At 44.7% G+C, this 19,794-nt stretch overlaps 1 protein-coding gene across 4 annotated transcripts in view; it reads left to right on the forward strand.

The window, feature by feature from the left end:
- ATP6V1H (ATPase H+ transporting V1 subunit H) overlaps positions 1 to 19,794 on the forward strand; it is a 58,265-nt gene that overhangs the window by 10,456 nt on the left and 28,015 nt on the right. For 3 of the 4 annotated variants that reach the window (XM_013993244.2, XM_013993240.2, NM_214240.1), the window contains exons 6-9: positions 1,708 to 1,812; positions 5,039 to 5,092; positions 12,621 to 12,718; positions 15,600 to 15,792. In XM_013993244.2, the coding sequence (XP_013848698.2) occupies positions 1,708 to 1,812; positions 5,039 to 5,092; positions 12,621 to 12,718; positions 15,600 to 15,792 (450 nt within the window). The remainder of the gene's footprint in view (positions 1 to 1,707; positions 1,813 to 5,038; positions 5,093 to 12,620; positions 12,719 to 15,599; positions 15,793 to 19,794) is intronic. The other variant, XM_005653063.3, reaches the window with a different exon arrangement.

Below are 19,794 nucleotides of genomic sequence, written 5' to 3' on the forward strand. Positions count from 1 at the left end.
GCCACCCAGTGACAGCATTGAGCATGTGCTCTTTCTTTCCATGTAGATTTTTCTGCATTTATGTGCCAGTGCCTTTGTGTGTTGTATATATTATAAAGCATTTATGAAAGGAAATAAGAAAGGAGGTCTTATGAAAGAAATAATAGTTTAAGGAATACTTTAAAAAAAGCCAATAATGTATTTTCTCCTTTCAAATTGTAGAGGCTTATTTTCATTGTCTAGAAACATAGTTTAAATATCTTCCTAATTTTGATGGTTTCATAAGACAATTGACACATAGACATTTAGGGTAAGAGTCATCATTATTCATCCTGTTGCCTAAGCCATGTTCTAATTTCTTTGTGATTTTAGTTACTTTTGGTTAACCTTTGAGATTTGGAGGGTCAGATTGTCAGTGGTGTGCCCTGTGCTGATGAAGAGCTCGTGTTGGGAGAGGCGACGCCAGGCCTGTGCTCCTCTGTCCTTCCCCTTTGCCTGTGCCTGCACCTCTGGTCAGCTTTCCAACCCTGGTTTCCTTACAGGAGCCCTTTCGTGTCATTTATGTATGTGGGGAGAGTTAGGTCAGTGTGAGCTAGATGAGGTGGCTGTAAACTCCCTCAGCTAGGCACATGAAAGCGTCTGCCAGCCAGTAGGCAGCCAGTGATTGAGGTGCTGGGCCGTGGTTCCCACGGGCAGGGTCCCACATGTGCCATGGCAGGTGCCACCTTCTGTTACTGGCTCAGCTGTGTGCACGTGTGGGAACAAAGTCCGTGTTTGTGGGCTTAGTTAACCTCAGCCTTCCGTCTCTACTAGGATTAACTCGTGCTGAATGATTGCACATTTGAAACACTCACTTGCTAACAGAAAGTACTAAAAGAATATTTATTAAATTGGGATTATGTGTGGAGAATCAGTATTTTATACTGCCTTTCCCCCATATGTCTGTCTCTCTCTCCACACACTTGCTAACAGAAAGTACTAGAAGAATATTTATTAAATTGGGATTATGTGTGGAGAGTCAGTATTTTATACTGCCTTTCCCCCATATGTCTGTCTCTCTCTACACACACACACACACACACACACACACTCTCTCTCTCTCTCTCTCTCTCTCTCTCTCTCTCTCATACACTCTTCCAGATTTATTGCAGTGTAATTGACAAACTTGGAAGATATTTAAAATGTACATGATGATTTGATAAACATATGCTGCCTATTTAATAAAAATCATGATTGTTTTATAGCTTGAAGAAAATTGAGAAGTTTTTGAATGAGGAGCAATGAATATTTGTTTCCATCTAGAGAAATGGCTATTTAATCCCCAGGCTATATTTCATAGCAAGATACAGGCGTTAGGTATGAGGACTCACAGGCCTTGGCTGAGCGAGTTAGCTGTGGGCAGTTTGTTGTAGAGATTGTTCAGAACTCTGGCAGGTGATTTTTGCTGGTCTTCTAATGAATCCCAGCCTTTTGAAACTCAGAATAATGCAGGGAATGTCCTGAAATTCTTAAAACACAACTAATTTTGGTTCAGTTTAATGGAAATATTTAAAGCTACATATTGACCCTATTAAAATCTTTTAAAAAATGAAATATGATCTGTTATTTTTGGAGGAGTTGAGTGTTGAAAAAAATCATGCAAGAAAATGGTTATGGTTCTGGGTTTTAAGGCACATGATATGATTTTTAGGATTGGTGTTATACTCACCTGAGTTTCTTATTTTTCAGGCAGCAAGGATCATTGCCAAGTTAGCAGCTTGGGGAAAAGAGCTGATGGAAGGCAGCGACCTAAATTACTATTTCAACTGGATAAAAACCCAGCTGAGCTCCCAGGTAAGACCTTCCTTTAATGTCTCTGAAAGGAAGGTAACACCCATGTTCTCTTAAGCTGTTTATGGTAATTATGTGAAATTTTGAAGCTGCTGTGCAACAGTGGTGCTTTTGCACTTGAGAAGACAGCCGCATTCGCTGCTCGGGGCCGGGCAGGGCTCCACCCTTCTTCCTCTGATCCTCTGACGCTTCAGCTGGACTTTGCTGTCTCTGCTGCCACTTTGCTCTCTCCTTCCGCGCATTTCTGCGGCAGGTCATCTTTTCCTTCCAGGAGGGCGCTGCTGGAGCCCACGGGTTGGAGGATCGGAGGGACACACAGTCTTGAGTGGGGAGGAGGGCCAGTGCTGCAGGCCCAGCGTGTGGGCGGCCTCAGGCCACCAGCCTCTGAGTGCAGCTCCCCAGCTGCCTGGGTCCCTGTGCCACCCAGATCTGGGCCAGAATCTTGTGGGGCAGTTGGGGGGGTATTCTCTGAGTTTTTCCAGTGGGACCCTCATGCCCTCTGCTCACATAACCAGGCCAGATGGTCTAACCAGTTGCACCAGTAAACAGACTGGCCCTCTCTGGCTGCCACCTGGAGACCTTCAAACAGAACATTCGGGACTGTTAGCCAGCCTGCTTTGTCCAGTCCTTGCCTGGGCTCTGTGCCAGGCCTGGGGCTGCCATTGCAGCTACAAGGGGATGTCTCCCCCAGTGACCCCTCCTCAGGGTGTCGCCATGTCCTCGTGAGACATGAAGCCGGCTATCTGGGCATCTCTCCCTGGGGGGTGAGGGGGTGGTGATGGTTGCCAGGTGCCAGGTTCCCCAGAGCAGTCCAGGTGAAGCTTCTGATGGCCCGGCCCTTCTGATGGCCCAGCCGGGGTCTTTCCTTTAGGCTCTCAGTAACCATGTGTGAGGTGCTGAGGGGCCTCAGAGGGAAGGAGCCTCCGCAGAGGCTGAGGGGGAGCTGGCAGAACAAAGGCAGGAGAGAGTGGCTTTGGCATGGGGGTGGGAGGTACTGTGTTGGTGTTTCCGGTGTTGTCGTGTTAGATTACAGATGAGTGTCTATGGAAAATACATTGATAGGAAGTTATAATTTAGACTTCAGGTGACTTTATTATTTTTGATAGATTTTAATTTGAAGTGTGAGATAGATACCATGATATTTTGTTTAGGTTTATTTTTTGTCTTATCGTTGCCTGCCTTTGAGGGGAGCCTAATGGCCTTTTATATTTGGATAGAGAGATTTTGAAGTGTTGTGAACAAAACTAATTATTTTTTTCTGTCAACTGTTTACATTTTAACACTATTTTTGGCATAGTTCTATTTTATTTTATTTTATTTGTTTTTTTTTTTTTGCCCTCCCGAGGCACATGGCCAGGGATCCGATCTGAGCCACAGTTGTGACCTAAGCCACAGCTGTGGCAGTGCTGGCTCTTTAACCCACTGTGCTGGGCCTAGGATCGAACCTGTATCCCAGCGCTCCCAAGGTGCCACCTGATCCCATTGCACCATAGCAGGAACCCCTGTAAATTTTTTAAAAAATTAAAGTGTAGTTGATTTACAATGTTGGGTCAATTTCCCCTGCATTGGCTTAGATTTTAAGGTTATTTTTACAAGAGCCACAAGTTTGCAGATTTTGCTGAGCTTGTGGGTTATTTAAAAAATAAGATATTTAGAATGTGAAAATGGGTATGTGGAAATGAGATTTTAAATTCCTAAATGTGTGTCGTTTGGGATCAGAATGCTTTAGTTAAATGGGTCATCTCCCTTTTTTTCCCAATTTTGAGATTAGTTCTCCCTTTGCACAGACCTTGCTCTGCTTTGGTGTTAGCTATGGTCTAGTGGAAATGAGGCTCTATGGTAGCCGGGGTCCTAAAACCCAGAGCTGGCAGGAAAGTGCACGCTGCAGGCAGGAAAGTGCACGCTGCAGTGTGCCACTGACATTTTGGGTTGTTTCATCGTAGGCTTTTCCTTGTAGCAGTAACGTTAGGTTGTGCCTCATGGGTGATCGGTCACTTGTAGAATGGGGAACTGGGGTGGTGACCATATCTAGCAGTTGGGATATTTCTCTGGTCATTAGTGGAAGTGGATCTTCCAATGTCTAGAACAGTTTTCATTAGGATTGAGCTTCTTGGTGTGAGATAAATGCTCTTAAAGACCTTTCTGTGTCTTTCCAGCACGTTCTCTTTATCACCAAGTCCGTGCCGTGTTCAGGTATGGCCTGGCCTTTCTGCTCTGCAAGTGCTGTACCTCAGGCCCCCCCGGGCCTCTGCCTTGCCTCAGTCTGTCTCTGCTTCTGCTGCCTCTCTCGCTGTGGACAGACACTTCTTCCAAGCCTTTGGTCAGGATTATATCACCATTTTTTGTTTAAGGAATGAATGATAGTTTTGTTTGGGGGATTTTATTTTCTGATTTGCTGAAATGTCATGTGATAGCACTTTATCTGGAAGAGCTCTTTTTCTCTGTTGTAGCTGTTTTATTCCTCATAGAAAGGAGCACATTTTCATGATTCTCATAGAAATAAACTTTCAAAAGTCCAGATTAGTTGCAAATTTGGTTATTTTGTTCTTCGACTTTATAGTGACATCTGGGAGCCTTTTTTGGGTAGTTTAAGCATTATATCTGGGTTATAGGGGCTCATGCCTGGCACTTAGATAATAGTTAGTGAATAAAACAAAATAAAAATTTCCTTTTAGAAATTCACCATCTCTGTTCTCTCGCATCTTCAGTTTCTGACTTTCTACCTTAAATTTTGTTTGGTCATTTCTGTATAACATGTGAGGATTTGATTGTCATCATAACCCGTTGGCATTGCTGTGAATAACCTAATTTTTAAGTTCCGTGTAGTATCTTCCCACCATCAGGCACCTGTTGTGAAAGCTTTGCCACAGCGTATTGTGTAGAATAAATAGTTCAGCTTAAGAGAGTTGTCGTATCCGATAAACAGCCCAGGAAGTAAATCCTGAGGCCTGGAAACTTGTAGTAGCTTCACTTACGAAATTTAGTTGGAACTTAGTATATTCAGATTATTATTATTCCATTTTAAAGAATTTATTGATTACAGTATTATCTGGAAGAGTGTAATGGTATTTAGAATGTTATGTCGTCCCTGTGCTTTTTATTAGTTGATGTTACACTGTTAAGTAGGATTAGAACAGTTATAAAATTTGCTTAGCTCCCTTTCATAAGCTGATAAATTAAGATAAAATTAAAAACAAAACTAAGTAATAAGTTATTTATTTCGTAATAGAAACTGCGTGGTAGCGGTGTCGCTGTTGAAACAGGAACAGTCTCTTCAAGCGATGTAAGTACATTCCTTCTTCATTCACTGGCCTCTAACACCCTGAATATAAGTTATTTTGAGTCATAGACATTTAACATTTTCAAGATATCCACTGGGGGCCGGGTGTAAGTGCTTGGATTTGGTGTCTCCTCTGGTTGGTTAATGGTGTGGAAGCTGTGTGGAGGCGCTTTCTGGGCTGTGCGGTCCCTTCCTGCTCTCGGTGATGTGGGGCGTCCTTGTCCTTCTGCTCTTCTCTTCAGGAAGCTGAATCTCAGCCTGAGACCCAGAGCGAGTGTCTGAACTCAGATGCTCAAGTCAGTGAATAATCGGTTACTCACCTCAGACTTCAGCCGTCTGATAACCTCTCTAATACCGTCTGCCAGATGCGTAAGCACTGGGCCGGGAAGCTGAAGACAGTCCAGTTGCCCGCGGCCCTGAAACCTGTTACTTGCCTGTGTTGCTCAGGCTTTAGTAGTAGCCAGAGCCACCCCATCCCCCCACCACTTTTTGGGCCAATTTCACCCAGTATTTATGTAGAGTCAGAAGATTAAAGGTTAAAACTAATCATGTCTCTTCAAGTCCCTTTCCTGGTTAGAGTTATCTCCCCGAATTGGGAGTGGTTTAACATTGCTGTATTCAAAATAGTTCAGGAATTGGCAATAAATTTGGACATGTAGAGGTTGGCGTGATTGGTGCCAGTTGAGAGAGGTAGGGGTAAAAGCTCAAAGTGTAGGTGAAGGAGTTCCCATCGTGGCACAGTGGAAACGAATCAGACTAGGAACCATGAGGCTGCAGGTTCAATCCCTGGCCTCATTCAGTGGGTTAAGGATCCAGTGTTGCCATGAGCTGTGGTGTGGGTCTCAGACACGTCTCAGATCCCGCATTACTGTGGCTGTGGTGTAGGCCGGCGGCTACAGCTCCTATTGGACCCGTAGCCTGGGAATCTCCCTGTGCCGCGGGTGTGGCCCTGAAAAGACAAAAAAGACCAAAAAGAAAAAAAAATGTAGGTGAGGTCTGCCTGGCTTCCTTTGCTGAAATATTTCTGGGAAACTGGAAAGCATCTTTAGGGGATGGTGTCTCCTACCTGCCTGTAACACACCTAAACAGAGCTCCATCAAAGCCTTTCAGTGTCTGCCTTCATCACTGGTGCTTCTGTAACCTGCAGGGAACATCCCTGTGTGTGTTGAGTCCATTTCAGAATAGATAATGGGGCTTTTTGTGGGGCATGGAGTGAAGGATTTGCCAAGTGGTGTGTTAGGCCAGAAGATGGCCATCAGCCTTCTGAAATGGGACAGAATGAGGTGTAGAAGCAGGTGATCTTGGGGTCAGGGTGGGGAAGGAGGTGGTAGGCAGGGAGTTTAGACATTCAGCTATAAGCAGGTGTTTAATTGGGAATCTTTATATGACTTTTTATTTCTACCAGTTTGAATTTTGAAAAATCATTTATTCGAAAAGTTGTAGGCTTGTTTGTAAATTTTTAAAAAGGTATTTTCAGCAACATATGTCTTGTACATGTAAGCAGTTGTTAAGGTGCTTGTAAGTTATTAAAGCTCAGTCATGAGGTACAGGCTTTGGTGATGTGACATTTGTCGTTGGCTCTTTTCCGTCCAGTGTGTGGGAAAAGCAGAACTGATCTGTTGACTTGGCAGGGGTTCATGAAGGGGTTTGTCTGGTAGACACAGACCCCTGCACCTCAACCGGAATTAGCATCGGGGTAGTTTGGCGTTTGGCCTTTGAAGGGCTTTTTAGTGCTCCTCAAACCTGAACATAGTCTGTCTCTTCCGGAAGATGCCTGCATTTCTGGAAGGCTACAACTCGGAAGCAGACTTTAACATGTTGAGAGTGGGCATCAGCCCTTCCTTTGACGCCACATTTCAGCAGGGCTCTGAATCGGTACCGGGTGGTTTTGGAGCCCTCGCCATGTGTGGGCCCTGTTTGCTCACTTTGTCACCTCTCCTCGAGTAACCACACTCCGTCTTTGATGTAGGTCTTTGCAGAAGCCATGCTTCAGGGCTGAGCAGAGGCCACAGGAGGGGCACACAGGCTCGTGAGCAGCCAAACCTGCCCCACCCCAGGTGCACACCGAGGCACGTGGCTGGGACCGGGACCCTCAGGGGTCCTCCATTTTGCTTAGGCTCCCCAGACTGTTAAAATGTACCAGCATCGGGTCTTCAGATCCCTTCGGGTCTTCAGAGCAGACAAGCAGTTGGTAAACTGCATTCCATGTTGTCGCCACTTGGGGTCACTGTAAAACAGATGAAACAAGTTGGAGGCTGCAGAATGAGAAATCAGCCTTCATGCCACAGTCTTGACTTTTCAGATGGCATGACTGCTTCGGGATCCGTTATGAGTGGGTCATTTCAGTTGTTCTGCTTTAGAGGATTGTATGTAAATTAAATTTTCTTGAAACGCATTGTGTTGTTTTTACCCAGATGTAAAAATAACGAACATCAGAGTACATGTACTAACCCTCTCGCACCTCAGACTGCTCAGTTCTCTGTTGGCTCTTGCGTGGGAATTATCAGTCCTGTTCTTTCGTGGAAGCCGCGCAGCCTTACAAGTTGATTGTTGTGTTGCTGCCCTGACCTCAGCAGGCATACTGTGCTCCCAAACTTTGGAGGATGTGGGAGAATCTGGGCATTCTCTTCCCTCGGTCCAGCTTCACTCATGCACATGCACAGTGGCCCTGGTGGCAGGAACCGAGGCCTGCCTTGTTGAAGCTTGTATGCAAGCATGAACACCAGTGGAATGAATATTGAGCATAGATTTGTGGAGCCTTTGAGGTACAGTGAGAGCCAAGGTTCCTTTCTGACAGTGCAGGTGGTCTAGGGTGGTGCTGTCCGGCTGCTTCCCAGCACTGCAAGGACAGATGGCTTCTGCGGCCTGGATTGGATAGCAGGTGCAATGGATTTGAAAGTAAGGTGGAGTGTCTTCTGCATTCCAGGCGGCGTAACCAGCCCAGTGAATGGTGTAGCATTAAGGAATACTTCTTTGAAGTGAAGAGCATCATGGACTTAAAACCTTTATATAGATTGAGTTGTTAAAAGTGCAGTAGACCTCTATAAGATTTATTAAAGGAAAACAAAGTTGCAAATCAAAGTTTTTCTTGTTTTGTTTTGTTTTTTAAAGACATACATAGAACATGTAGAAAATTTCAGCAAGGTAACGTAGGGATCTATTAATAGTGGGTAATCTAGGAGGGGTACTGGGGGTGGGAAGAGTGACCTGTTTTTGTGCCGTCTTACACTGATTGGCTATTTTATCATAAACATGTATGGAGCATCTCCTGTAGAACTCAGGTCAGTAAAAGTCATGCACACAACTGTTAACAATAAAGGCTCCTTCCTACTCACAAGCCATACTTCTGATTTATAATTGTTCTTAACACTTGGATGCTGATCATGTCAGCCGCTTGTGGGGTGCTTTGAGCAGAGGGGTCGGGGAGCTGGGGGGCACTGGGAGTGGTGAGGTATGTGCAGCTCTGGGCCCCGAGATTCCCTTCCTTCTGTGCCCTTCCTTCCTCCTCGTGGCTTTTCTGTTTGGAAGGAGCAGTGCTTGACTTCTGCAGATACCACCTCGTCTGTGGTGGTGATTCTCAGCCTCGTCTTGTAGGAGGGACCGTTTCTCTGCTTTTCAGTTCTTGCTCACTTTGCCTTTGTTGGAAATCTCGAAAGATTTCAGGATTTTCTTTTAGTAGTTACAGCTATTTCAGGACTAATTTTCAGATGTCCTAATGTCTGCTAATAGAATAGGAAATTGTAGCAAAGAGGAAAATGTATACAGCAAGAAAAGATCAAGTTCATTGTTTGCACTGAACAGTGTGGAGGATGGGAGTTCATTTCTGTGTTATCTGCATGGAAATCAGCTTAAGAGAAATGATAGCATGGAATATGAGGGCTGCTATATTTTGTCCTTTCCTGCTGAGTGAGGTAAAAAAAATAAAAATAAAAAAAGACTTCGTTTGAACAAAATATGTCTTAAGACTTCATGTTCGGAGTTCTCGTCATGGCTCAGTGGTAACGAACCTGACTAGCATCCATGAGGACGCGGGTTCAAGCCCTGATCTCACTCACTGGGTTAAGTACCCGGCGTTGCTGCCGTGAGCTATGGTGTAGATCGCAGGTGCGACTCAGATCCTGCATGGCTGTGGTATAGGCCAGCGGCTACAGCTCTGATTCTACCCCCAGTCTGGAAACTTCCACGTGCTGGGGGTGTGGCCCTAAAAATTTTTTTTTTTAAATAAAGTAAAAAAAAAAAAAGATTCATCTTTTACTCTCTGATGTAATGGGGATCACTCACACACACACACACACAACAAGGATAGAAATTTATATGTGGAAGCCGTTAATTCCACCTGGAGGAATCAGAATACAATGGCGCCTGCAGCGGCAGACATTTGTTGAATATTCTTTATGACATGTAGTGCTGAGAACTTATGTATTCGCTGATGGAATTATCCCCACAACCCTGGAATTTGTCCTGTTAATCCCCATTCTGGAGGTAGGAGGCTCACTCAAGGTCACTTAGCTTGGAAGTGGCTGAGCCTGGCAGGCTGGTTTCAGGGCCCTTGTCTGCAACCATGATGCTATGTCACTGCCTTTCTTTCCTGGTGAGGAGTTGACATTCGGCCTTGGACTTGTGGCTGGTGGGTCAGTTCAGCGAGAGAGAGCGGGGGAGAGAGCCTCCCAGGGAGTAGCTGGGGAGAGGCCTGGTTTTGCCGTAAGCAGGTGACTGCAGCCTGGTGACCCCAGCGCTGGCCGTGGGGGAGGGGTGGGCGATGACCCCAGTGCTGGCCATGTGGGGGGCTGGTGATCCAGTGCTGGCTGTGTGGGGGGCCTGATCGGGTGTGAGAGGGTGCAGGAAACCTCCACGTGCTGGGAGGAAGGAGGACGCGGACGTTGGGACAAGGTGTGAGGATCATTTTAAGACTGGAAAGATTGAGTCTGTTTAGGGGCTGAGCAGAGGAAGCCAGTCAGAGATTGGAGAGAGAGTTGCAGAGTGAAGGCGCTCTGTGTGGGAGTGGGATTCAGACCTTGCCAGGGCTGGGGTCCTGGCCAGGAAGAGCTGCGTCTGCTCAGTGAGAGAGGTGAGGGGGGCAGATGGCGTCAGCATGGGGATGAGGTGTCAGGGTGGCCGAGTGACTCACTCATGGTCTCCATTGCCCTCATACTCTGGAGAGAGAGGGGGAGGTGCGTTGGCCTGGAGGATGGCCGTGGAGCGTGGCTCCGAGGTGGCGGGGAGGACCGAGCAGAGCTGTTGGATGGTTCTGTGTGACTGTGCGTGTTCTCTGGGTGGGGTTAGAGGTGGTTGAATTCAAAGGCTTGCTTATCTATTTTTAAAAAAAATCATCGAGGAGTTCCTGTCGTGGCGCAGTGGTTAACGAATCCGACTGGGAACCATGAGGTTGCGGGTTTGGTCCCTGCCCTTGCTCAGTGGGTTAACGATCCAGCGTTGCCATGAGCTGTGGTGTAGGTTGCAGATGTGGCTCGGATCCCGAGTTGCTGTGGCTCTGGCAGCTACAGCTCCGATTCGACCCCTAGCCTGGGAACCTCCATATGCTGCTGGAGCGGCCCAAGAAATAGGAAAAAAAAAAAAAAAATCATCGAGGGAGTTCCCATCGTGGCACAGCAGAAATGAATCCCACTATGAACAATGAGATTGTGGGTTCGATCCCTGGCCTCGCTCAGTGGGTTAAGGATCTGGTGTTACCATGAGCTGTGGTGTAGGTCGCAGACGCAGCTCGGATCCTGCATTGCTGTGGCTCTGGTGTAGGCTGGTGGCTACAGCTCCGATTCGATCCCTAGCCTGGCAACCTCCATGTGCCACATATGGGGTCCTAAAAAGACAAGACATTAAAAAAAAAAAAAATCATTGAGTTTTATAGTGAGACCCAGAGCACAGTGTGAGTGAAAGACAAGGAGATGTCCAGTTGATCCCGTTTAATTGAAGGCAACCATTCTGTCTTGTGCCAGTGTCGCCGTCCCTGGGTGCTCTGGTCTTGGGTCGCCTCCCGTGTCATAGGAGAGAGCCCAGGTTTAGAAGAACATCTTTCACATGCACATTTCTAACACGAATCCTGAGCCATAACTAGCAAGGAAGAATTCATTGTTAGAATGTGTCACGTATTTCAGCCTAGTATGGTAAACAGACATGGTCAGAAAAAGACGGAGAACCGAGAAGTGTTTGCGTTGAGGAAGCTGACGATCAGTAGCAGAGGAGGGCTTGCCCTGGGTGCCTCCGTTCAGTACCCTCAGGGACAAGGCTTACACTCTTCTAAACAAGAAGGGTGGAGACCTTCCTTGACAGGGGATGCTTACCTGTCGACCTGATTGGAAAAGTCCATGTATATTTCCCATCGTGGAAGTTTGTTTTAGAGCTGAAAACTCACCTTTTTTTGGTCATTAATTTCTGCTCATGTTTTGCGTTTTCCAGCAAATTATATCACTGGACATATATTGTGCTTTTGGGCAACTGTGTTCACTCCTTTCTAGGTAAAATTTACTAAGATAACCTTTGTAGGATAACTTTGTATTATTCCACCAAATATACTTATATCATTGTGTTTTTGTATTTGAGGCCTGGAATTTGGCAAACCTAGTTTAGATTAAAACATAAAGTTTAAGTAGCATCGTGTATATTAGGTTTTGTGAATTTATGTAACCTCCATGGTCCTCGCCTTTCTTTTCTCTTGGTGTTAGTGTCGTCTTTAAGGCTGGAGTGTGAAATTTCCTCTTGTCCTTCCATTTCTTAGAGATGTAAGGCTCGTGGCAGATGTTTAGGGAGGAGGATCCCAGGCCAGCTGTGGGTTACCAGCTCTGCTAACCCTGTGGTGCCTGCAACATCCTGGCAGTTGTTATTCCGGTTTCAACCTTCAGATTTAACCTCAACTTCTCTAAGACAGTGCCATTGAACTGATTGACAAAAATCATCATCTTTCTCAAGTGTTTAATTAGACTTTTATATGCTGTATAGTTTTTTTAAACTTCTTATTTGTCAAGTTTCTATGGAATGTCTAGCTCTATGCCGAATGAATTATCTTAGTTAATCCTAACAACACCCTTTCAGGGTGCTGGGGAGGGATCATCCTCATTAAGGATGAAGTGAGTATTGAAAACGTTCAGAAACGTGCTCAAGGCCATTCAAATATAGGCCTATCTCAAAGCGTACACTTGTGTTGTTTAGATTTTATTGTTGCTCTTTGATGTCTGTGTAATTCTAAAGAGCAGTATTCTCTGTGTAGTGCCTCTGCTCAAAGGGTAAGTGAAACATTGTAAGATAATAAGCTGTTTATCAAACCTTATCCAAGACAGAACTACTTTGTTCCTTGACTTCCCTGACTGGGCATGTCCAGTGGGCTTGAACTGTGTTGGCCTAATTGGGCAGAAGTCAGCTTTGTTTTTAAGAGGAGGAGAGAGAAACAAATAGGAGGATTGACTTTTGAAAAAAATAATCGAGACTTTTGGATGTTCAGATGATAAGAAACTCTAGTAAAGAAAATGACCTCGTGGCGCGAAGTGCTTCCGGTGTCAGCCTGTGCTTGTCCCCGCAGAGCTCCCAGTACGTGCAGTGTGTGGCCGGGTGTCTGCAGCTGATGCTCCGGGTCAACGAGTACCGCTTCGCCTGGGTGGAAGCAGACGGAGTCAACTGGTGAGCCCTTTGCTTGTGACGTAGAGTAGCATTTGAAAGGTCTCTCCTTGATGTTCTCAAAGAAATCAATACACTTAATCATCCAAAGGAAGGTTTTTTAAAAAAAATGTCTTGTGTGGGATTTCTGCGTAGGAAACTCCCTAGAGACCCCTGTTTTCACTGGCGGCGTGGCAGGTGGGCCCCTCTGCCTGGCGAGCAGCACATCCTAGACCCCAGGGAGCAGGGGTCCCGCATACACACATGCATGTGATCTGTGCACATGCTCAGGGCCAGTGAGCCACCCTGTTGTTTAGGGAAAGTTGTTCCCATGAGGGAACCATTCACTGGTCAAGTTCCCGCAAGTCAGCCAAGGGCCAGCTTTGCAAGCAGCCCTTCTCAGGACAGACGTCTCAGGACCAAGAGGTTCACTCTTTTCTGACTACACAGATGGTGTTTCCAGGCTTTTCACCTTTTTAAGTGTGATGAAATATTTTTGGCAGTACAGTGAGAAAGGATGATTTATTTCACTATTCTGTCATCTTCTTAGGTGACTCCATCATTCTCCAATTTTCTTATAATCTTGATCTATAACATTTTTTAGCTTGGTTGAGAATAATGAATGAATAATGATGAAAGAAGATCTGGGATGATGAAATAGTGTGATTCTTCAAATTATAGTTACCAGAATCAAAGCTTAGGTTTATAAATGGTCCTATAGATCTGTGTGGTAATTGCATGAGAAATTTAATTTTACCCTATTAAACAAAAAGTAGATTTTTTTTTTCTGTGTTCTTGGGAGACCTAGAAGAGAGACTAAAAGTCGTGAAACAGCATTTTGTACAGATACTGTGTACTTTGACTTTACTAGAAACTTGGAAGTTTAGCACTGATTTTTAAAATACTGGAGCTGAAGGGGTTTTGCTGGGGTGATAGTCTCCACAAATTCAGTCGCCATTTAGGAACATTCCTACCCATATTTGAAGTATTTTCAAAGTATAAAGCAGTATGTACACATGAAAGGTAAGATCTTTTTGTAAAGAAACATTGCATGATGAGCTGTGAGAGGTTCGTAGGTCTGACAAGGAGCCGGAGGTGTGCATGTGAGCCTGTGACCAGCTGTTTGTCTCCTTACTTCCCTGCACTGGCTTGATTTTTAAGAAAAAGTCAGGGTTAAAAAACAGAACAGAACATCAAGTAGTCACTTTGGTGCCACGGACCTCCTTTCTCATCTTGGATTTGACAGTTGTTTGTGTTTGTCATGCTCTTTGTGTGACGTTGTGTGTATGTGTGACATTGTGTGTGTGCGTGTATGTTTATGGTTGTACCTGTGGCCTATGGAAAATTCCCAGGCCAGGGATTGAACCTGTGCCTCCTCAGTGACCTGATCTGCAGCAGTCAGGATTCTTAACCCACTGTGCCACAGTGGGAACTCCTGTACTGTATATTATGGGGAGTAAAAGAAACACATATGGTCCTTTCCTTTAAGAAATGTACACCCTAACTGGAAAATATTAAATAGCTAACAAAAGTAGCACTTAGGGTCTCACAGCATCTTTCAGTAACTTTTCCAGTGACTTTAAAAGTAGCAGTAGGGGAGTTCCCGTCATAGTGCAGTGGTTAACGAATCCGACTAGGAACTATGAGGTTGCGGGTTCGGTCCCTGCCCTTGCTTAGTGGGTTAACCATCCGGCGTTGCTGTGAGCTGTGGTGTAGGTTGCAGATGCGGCTCGGATCCCGAGTTGCTGTGGCTCTGGCGTAGGCCGGTGGCTACAGCTCCGATTCAACCCCTAGCCTGGGAACCTCCATATGCCGCAGGAGTGGCCCAAGAAATAGCAAAAAAAGACTAAAAAAAAAAAAAAAAAAAAAAAAAGTAACAGTAGGAGTTCCTGTTATGGCTCAGAGAGTTAAGAACCCAACTAGTATCCATGAGGATGCGGGTTCGATCTCTCGCCTCGCTCAGTGGGTTGAGGATCCAGCGTTGCCATGAGCTGTGCTGTAGGTCGCAGATGCGGCTCAGATCTGCTCTGTGTCCTTGAGAGTGTGAACAGTGGCTGGTTTTGCCCATGATGTCCCTGTGCCTTGCTCTGTAGACCTGCCACACATAGGCCATCACAGATATTGTTTCATGAGGATGCTGGGGTTTAGGGGGGCCTCTCTGTCCCTTTGCCCTGAGCATGCGCTTCCTGCCCGCTGGATCAGTTCTTGTCCTTAAGGAAGAGTCCTTGTCTGTTCCCCTCAACAAGGGCCTTACTTGACTTAGCTTTTCTTCAGTCCTATTTCTGGGTAGGTATTTGGGTTTAAAGACTGCCTTATCCTGGAATCCTGTGTGGTGTGGACAGAGTCAAACCCTTCAGCTTCTCTGCAGCATCCTCGCTGCTAAGCACTCCTCCCTTGAAACCTTTCTGTCTTGGTTTCAGCTGACAGCATGTCCTCCATAAATTTGCGAACTAGGTTTGTGGAAACAAAAGGCTCTCAATGTCTGAGGTGCTACCCCAGCAGCTGCGGCTGGGGGGTGGGGGTAAGAGGCTGGAGTCACTGAGATTGACAGATTAGAAGAGGCCTGCCTGGAGTGAAACTCAGACCTTGGAGAGCATACGGCTCAGCCCGGCCCGTGTCCCTGTGCTCAGAGATCTTGGGGGCAGTGCCGCTGCAGGTGAAGTCAGGCTGCTGCCGTCCCTCCACGGGCTGTGCTCCCTGCAGCAGGGGCTGAGTCCTGAGACTCTGGGAAGAGGCTCACGAGCAGCTATGCAGGCCTGACCTCGGTGAGCAGGGGCAGCTTGCCTGTTCCTGCAGGCAGAGTGAGATGCAGAGAGACTGTTCCATTAGCGTGAGAAGGACCGTCAGTTATTTGTTCTTTCTTGCTGTCCTACTAAGTGTATTCCCAATGCGTGCTTCTTTTCAGCATCATGGGGGTTCTGAGCAACAAGTGTGGCTTTCAGCTCCAGTATCAGATGATCTTTTCCATATGGCTCCTGGCCTTCAGTCCTCAGATGTGTGAACACCTGCGACGCTACAACATCATTCCCGTACTGTCCGACATTCTGCAAGAATCCGTCAAAGAGAAAGTGACGAGAATCATTCTCGCAGCATTCCGGGTAAGCATTTGTGCTGTCTTTCTGTGGGGGTGTGTGTGAGTGGGTGTGAGTGAGTGTGTGTGGGTGTATGAGTATGTAGCATTTTTACTGTTGAGGTCCTTTAGCAGATGGGAAGTGGGCAAAAGTTCTTTCTTCTCCATGTAGTTATGATGGGTGGATCCTGGTGAACTTAAACCCCCACAGTTTGTGTTGATGGCAGGGAGGGGCCATGTGAGAGCCGCAGGCCCTTGTAGGGAGTGTGACTGTATTAAGTTCAGATGGAGGGGGCCCTTTTTGTTGCCTTGTGTTCCAAGAGGCTGTTACTGAGGTGTTTCCTCACAGGTCCCTTATTTTAGGATGGGCCTGTGGTCCAGATCCTGGGTCTATGGACCAGCAGTGTACCTCTGAGCAGTATACTATTAATGGTGTGTAATTATTTTGAGCAGGAAAGTTATCCTGGTAGGATATTAGAATTTGGCGATTACTTAAGTCAGCACGTTCCTGCGAACAGAGAAGATTGAAGACAAGGGGAAGCCAAGCTGGAATCTCAACCCCAGCCTTCTGGTTGCCAGGCAGTTGTAGCCCAGACTATTGACATGTGGTTGCCCAGGGCCAGGGTATTTGCTGTCATAACTGTCTGCTCATAATTTGGGGTGCCTTAGCATCTGAATGGGCCCCTGCAGGCCTGCCGGGCGGCATCTGTGTGTGGCAAGGATTCAGGTAGGGCAGCAGCGATGGTGGACTTGGCTCTGTGCTCTGTGCTCAGGGCTCCCTGGTGCCCCTCCCCCCCCCCCGCTCCTGGCAGTCACATGGTTGGTGCCAGCCTGTGGGTATCTCCGGTTCAGGGTTGGGCTTCTCTCGTTTTATGAACAGGGGTACTGGGGCAAATGGCACATTGCTGGTAGATGGTCAACATACAAATCCAAGTTACTGGCTTTGGAATTTGTGCTTGTCACTGTTGTTTGTTCTTAGACTTTCTTTAAGTAAACAACAGGGACAAATCAAAAATGCCAAATACTGCAGATGGATTACAAAAATGTGAATAGTATAAACATCACATTGGCCAAATAGAGTCATTAACATCTTTTGGATTTTTTAAGCAAATAGAGGGAAATATCTAAATAGGTGTATAATTTTGTTTTGTATTTAAAAATAAAAGTGGTATCATATATAAATTCTGTTCTATAACTTTATCCTTAACACATAATGAATATAGTTTCATATTCTTTTTTTTCTATAATGATTTTTATTTTTTTCATCATAGCTGATTCACAGTGTTCTGTCAATTTTCTGCTGTACAGCATGCTGACCCAGTTACACATACATATATACATTCTTTTTTTTCACATTGTCCTGCTCCATCATAAGTGACCAGTAGTTTCATTTTCATGCAGAAGATCTTCAATATTCTTTTTAATGTCTCTATTCTACTGTGTGGATGTGAGGTGGTTTATTTAACCCGTGTTCTGTTGATGGAAATGGGAGGCCATTCCCATTTCTTTTACATATCTCTGCCCTCTTGGATGAGCATTTCTGTTGGATGAGTTTTTGAGACGAAGTTGGTGAGTCAAAGAACATACTTGTTTACAGTTTTGATAGATAGTATCAAATTACCTTTCAAAATGTGCAAACGTACACTTCCATTAATTATGTTGGGAATGCGTATTTTTCCATTCTTTCTCTTGCATTTTATATTATCTCTTCATTGTTACAGATAATTATGTGAAGATGAACTCATTATTGAAAATTTTTGTTAATAATGAATGAAGCTGAGCATCTTTTAATATTTTATCATCCATTTATATACCTTGCATACATTGCTTATTCATAGCATTTGTCACCTTTTAAATTTTGATATTTGACATGAAGGAATTCTTCTTGATGTTTGTAGTTAATAATAATCATAACTAATGTTTATTGGAAGCTTATTCTATGTCAGGCACTGTCCTAATTGTTTTTAATGTGTTCTGCATTAAATATCCCAAGAACTCCAGGCAGTGGGTGTTAGGCCACAAGAGGTTAAGTAATTTGCCCAAAGAGCCAGGAAGTGGCAGAGGAGGAATTCAGACCAGGCTTGATGACTCATGTTCTAATAACCCCCATGCTGACCTGTCTTTGATGCTGAGAATGGAAATGTTGTAATTTATTGACTGATTTCCATGCCGTCACCCTTGATTCCGTCTTGCAATTAGATTATCCTGGGAAGATATCGTTTTTCCCTTTGTATGCCTTTCACTTCTGGGTAATAGAATGATCAACAGTTGCCAAAGTAATGAACTTGGAGGTGAAGAGGATTTTTTCTGCTTATATCTACCTGTCTTTGTCTGTTACATATTTTTTACATTAAAATATCAATCTTTCCAAATATTGAAGATCATAAACATTTATCAAAAAGTTATTTCTTTGGATAACTTGTTAATAATGCAACTTGTTTAAGATAAAATATGGGTGTGGGAGAGATGCTGCAGACGGCAGAGTCTTATTTCACTTGTTGTCTCAAAGACTGCATTTCTAACTTGATCTTTCTCCTTCAGCTTCTCTAGGCCTACCTGGATTTTTTGAAGTGTTATTTAGATAATATAGTAAGTGCTGTGAATTTTAGGGAGAAATGACAATGCTAATAATTTATAGTAATGACTTGAGGTTTAATCTAAAGCTCAGCATAAGCTGCTTTATTTTATTTTTTAGAAACTTAGGACATTTATTTTATCAAAACAATTAATTAATTTACTGTTGCAGTAAAGTTTATTTATAATATTACATTAGTTTCAGGTGAGCAACATATTGATGCAGTGTTTTTACAGGCTCCATTTAAAGGTACTGCAAGACAGTGGCTGTATTTCTCTGTGCCGTGCAGTAGACCGTTGTCGCTCGTCTGTTCTGGGCATAGTAGCTTCTATCTGTTAGTCCCTCCCCTCTTGCTGCCCTGCCTCCACCAGCATAAGCTGCTTTGAATATAATGTATGTGGAGCTGTTCTAACTGAACATCCCCAGACCCTTCTGAGCATGTTGTCTCTGCCACGAACTCCCATAGGTTTTCATTTTAGATCATTGTTATGTCAAATACAGGCAGGTATCCCTAATATCATGTATAACAGATGACAGGAGGTAGCTGATACTGGTTGGATCCTACCTTCAAGCTCTTCCTTTGCTCTCTCTCCCCCTTTCCTGTCCTATCCTATCCTTTCTTCTTCCTGCTCCTGTTCTTCCCCCAGCCCCCATTTCATGGGTTATCTGATCACCTCTCAATGTGTGGGACGTTTACCAAAGACCAGTCATGTGACAGGCAGTGTGTTTTTAGTCACTGAGGGTATGGAAGGACGAATATGACAGAATTCTCTTTCTCAGAAGCTTGTATTTTGTTTGAATCTTTGTCTTTGAGGGAGTGACTCCATGATGTCACCATGAAGAATGTTTACACTATACAAAGTTTAAAAAGTCACAAGATGTGTAGAGCCATACTGAGATTCTTAGTTTTCCTTTGACCTGATTTGGGAGCTCTGCAGATTGATCATCTGTTTTTTTATGGAAGATTGAGAAGTGCAGAGTGGACAGGGCTCGGGTGAATCTTGGACCTGGGTGGCTTGAACTCTCAGCCTGTTTCTCCATCTGTGAAAGGTGGTTTTTGAGACTTCACTCACTTCAGGATTGGGTAAGGATTCCTCCAGGTGCCTGACAAAGCGTCCCGCAGTAGCGAATACATAATCCATTTATTTCGTAAAAGCCCATCACACAGTACAGCCCTTTGCCTCTTTACCCACCACTGCTGTAAACTGTATCCTTGTCGGTTAACGGGGAAGCCAGCAGAGGTTGAGGGCTGTTCTATTTGATTTAGAAGAGACGCCATGAACATTTTACTGATGTTCTTCAAGGTTTAAAAATCTTGTCTAAACTTTATTTGCAGTTTCAAATTTTTACCCACAAGGCATGGAACTTATTTCTAGACTTCTGTTGTCTAATTTGGATTTTGGATTATTCAAAATAGACCCCATCTATTGACAGGTATATTTGTTTTTTGGACTC

Source organism: Sus scrofa, chromosome 4, assembly GCF_000003025.6.
Source record: "Sus scrofa isolate TJ Tabasco breed Duroc chromosome 4, Sscrofa11.1, whole genome shotgun sequence".
Taxonomy (NCBI): Eukaryota; Metazoa; Chordata; class Mammalia; order Artiodactyla; family Suidae; genus Sus; species Sus scrofa.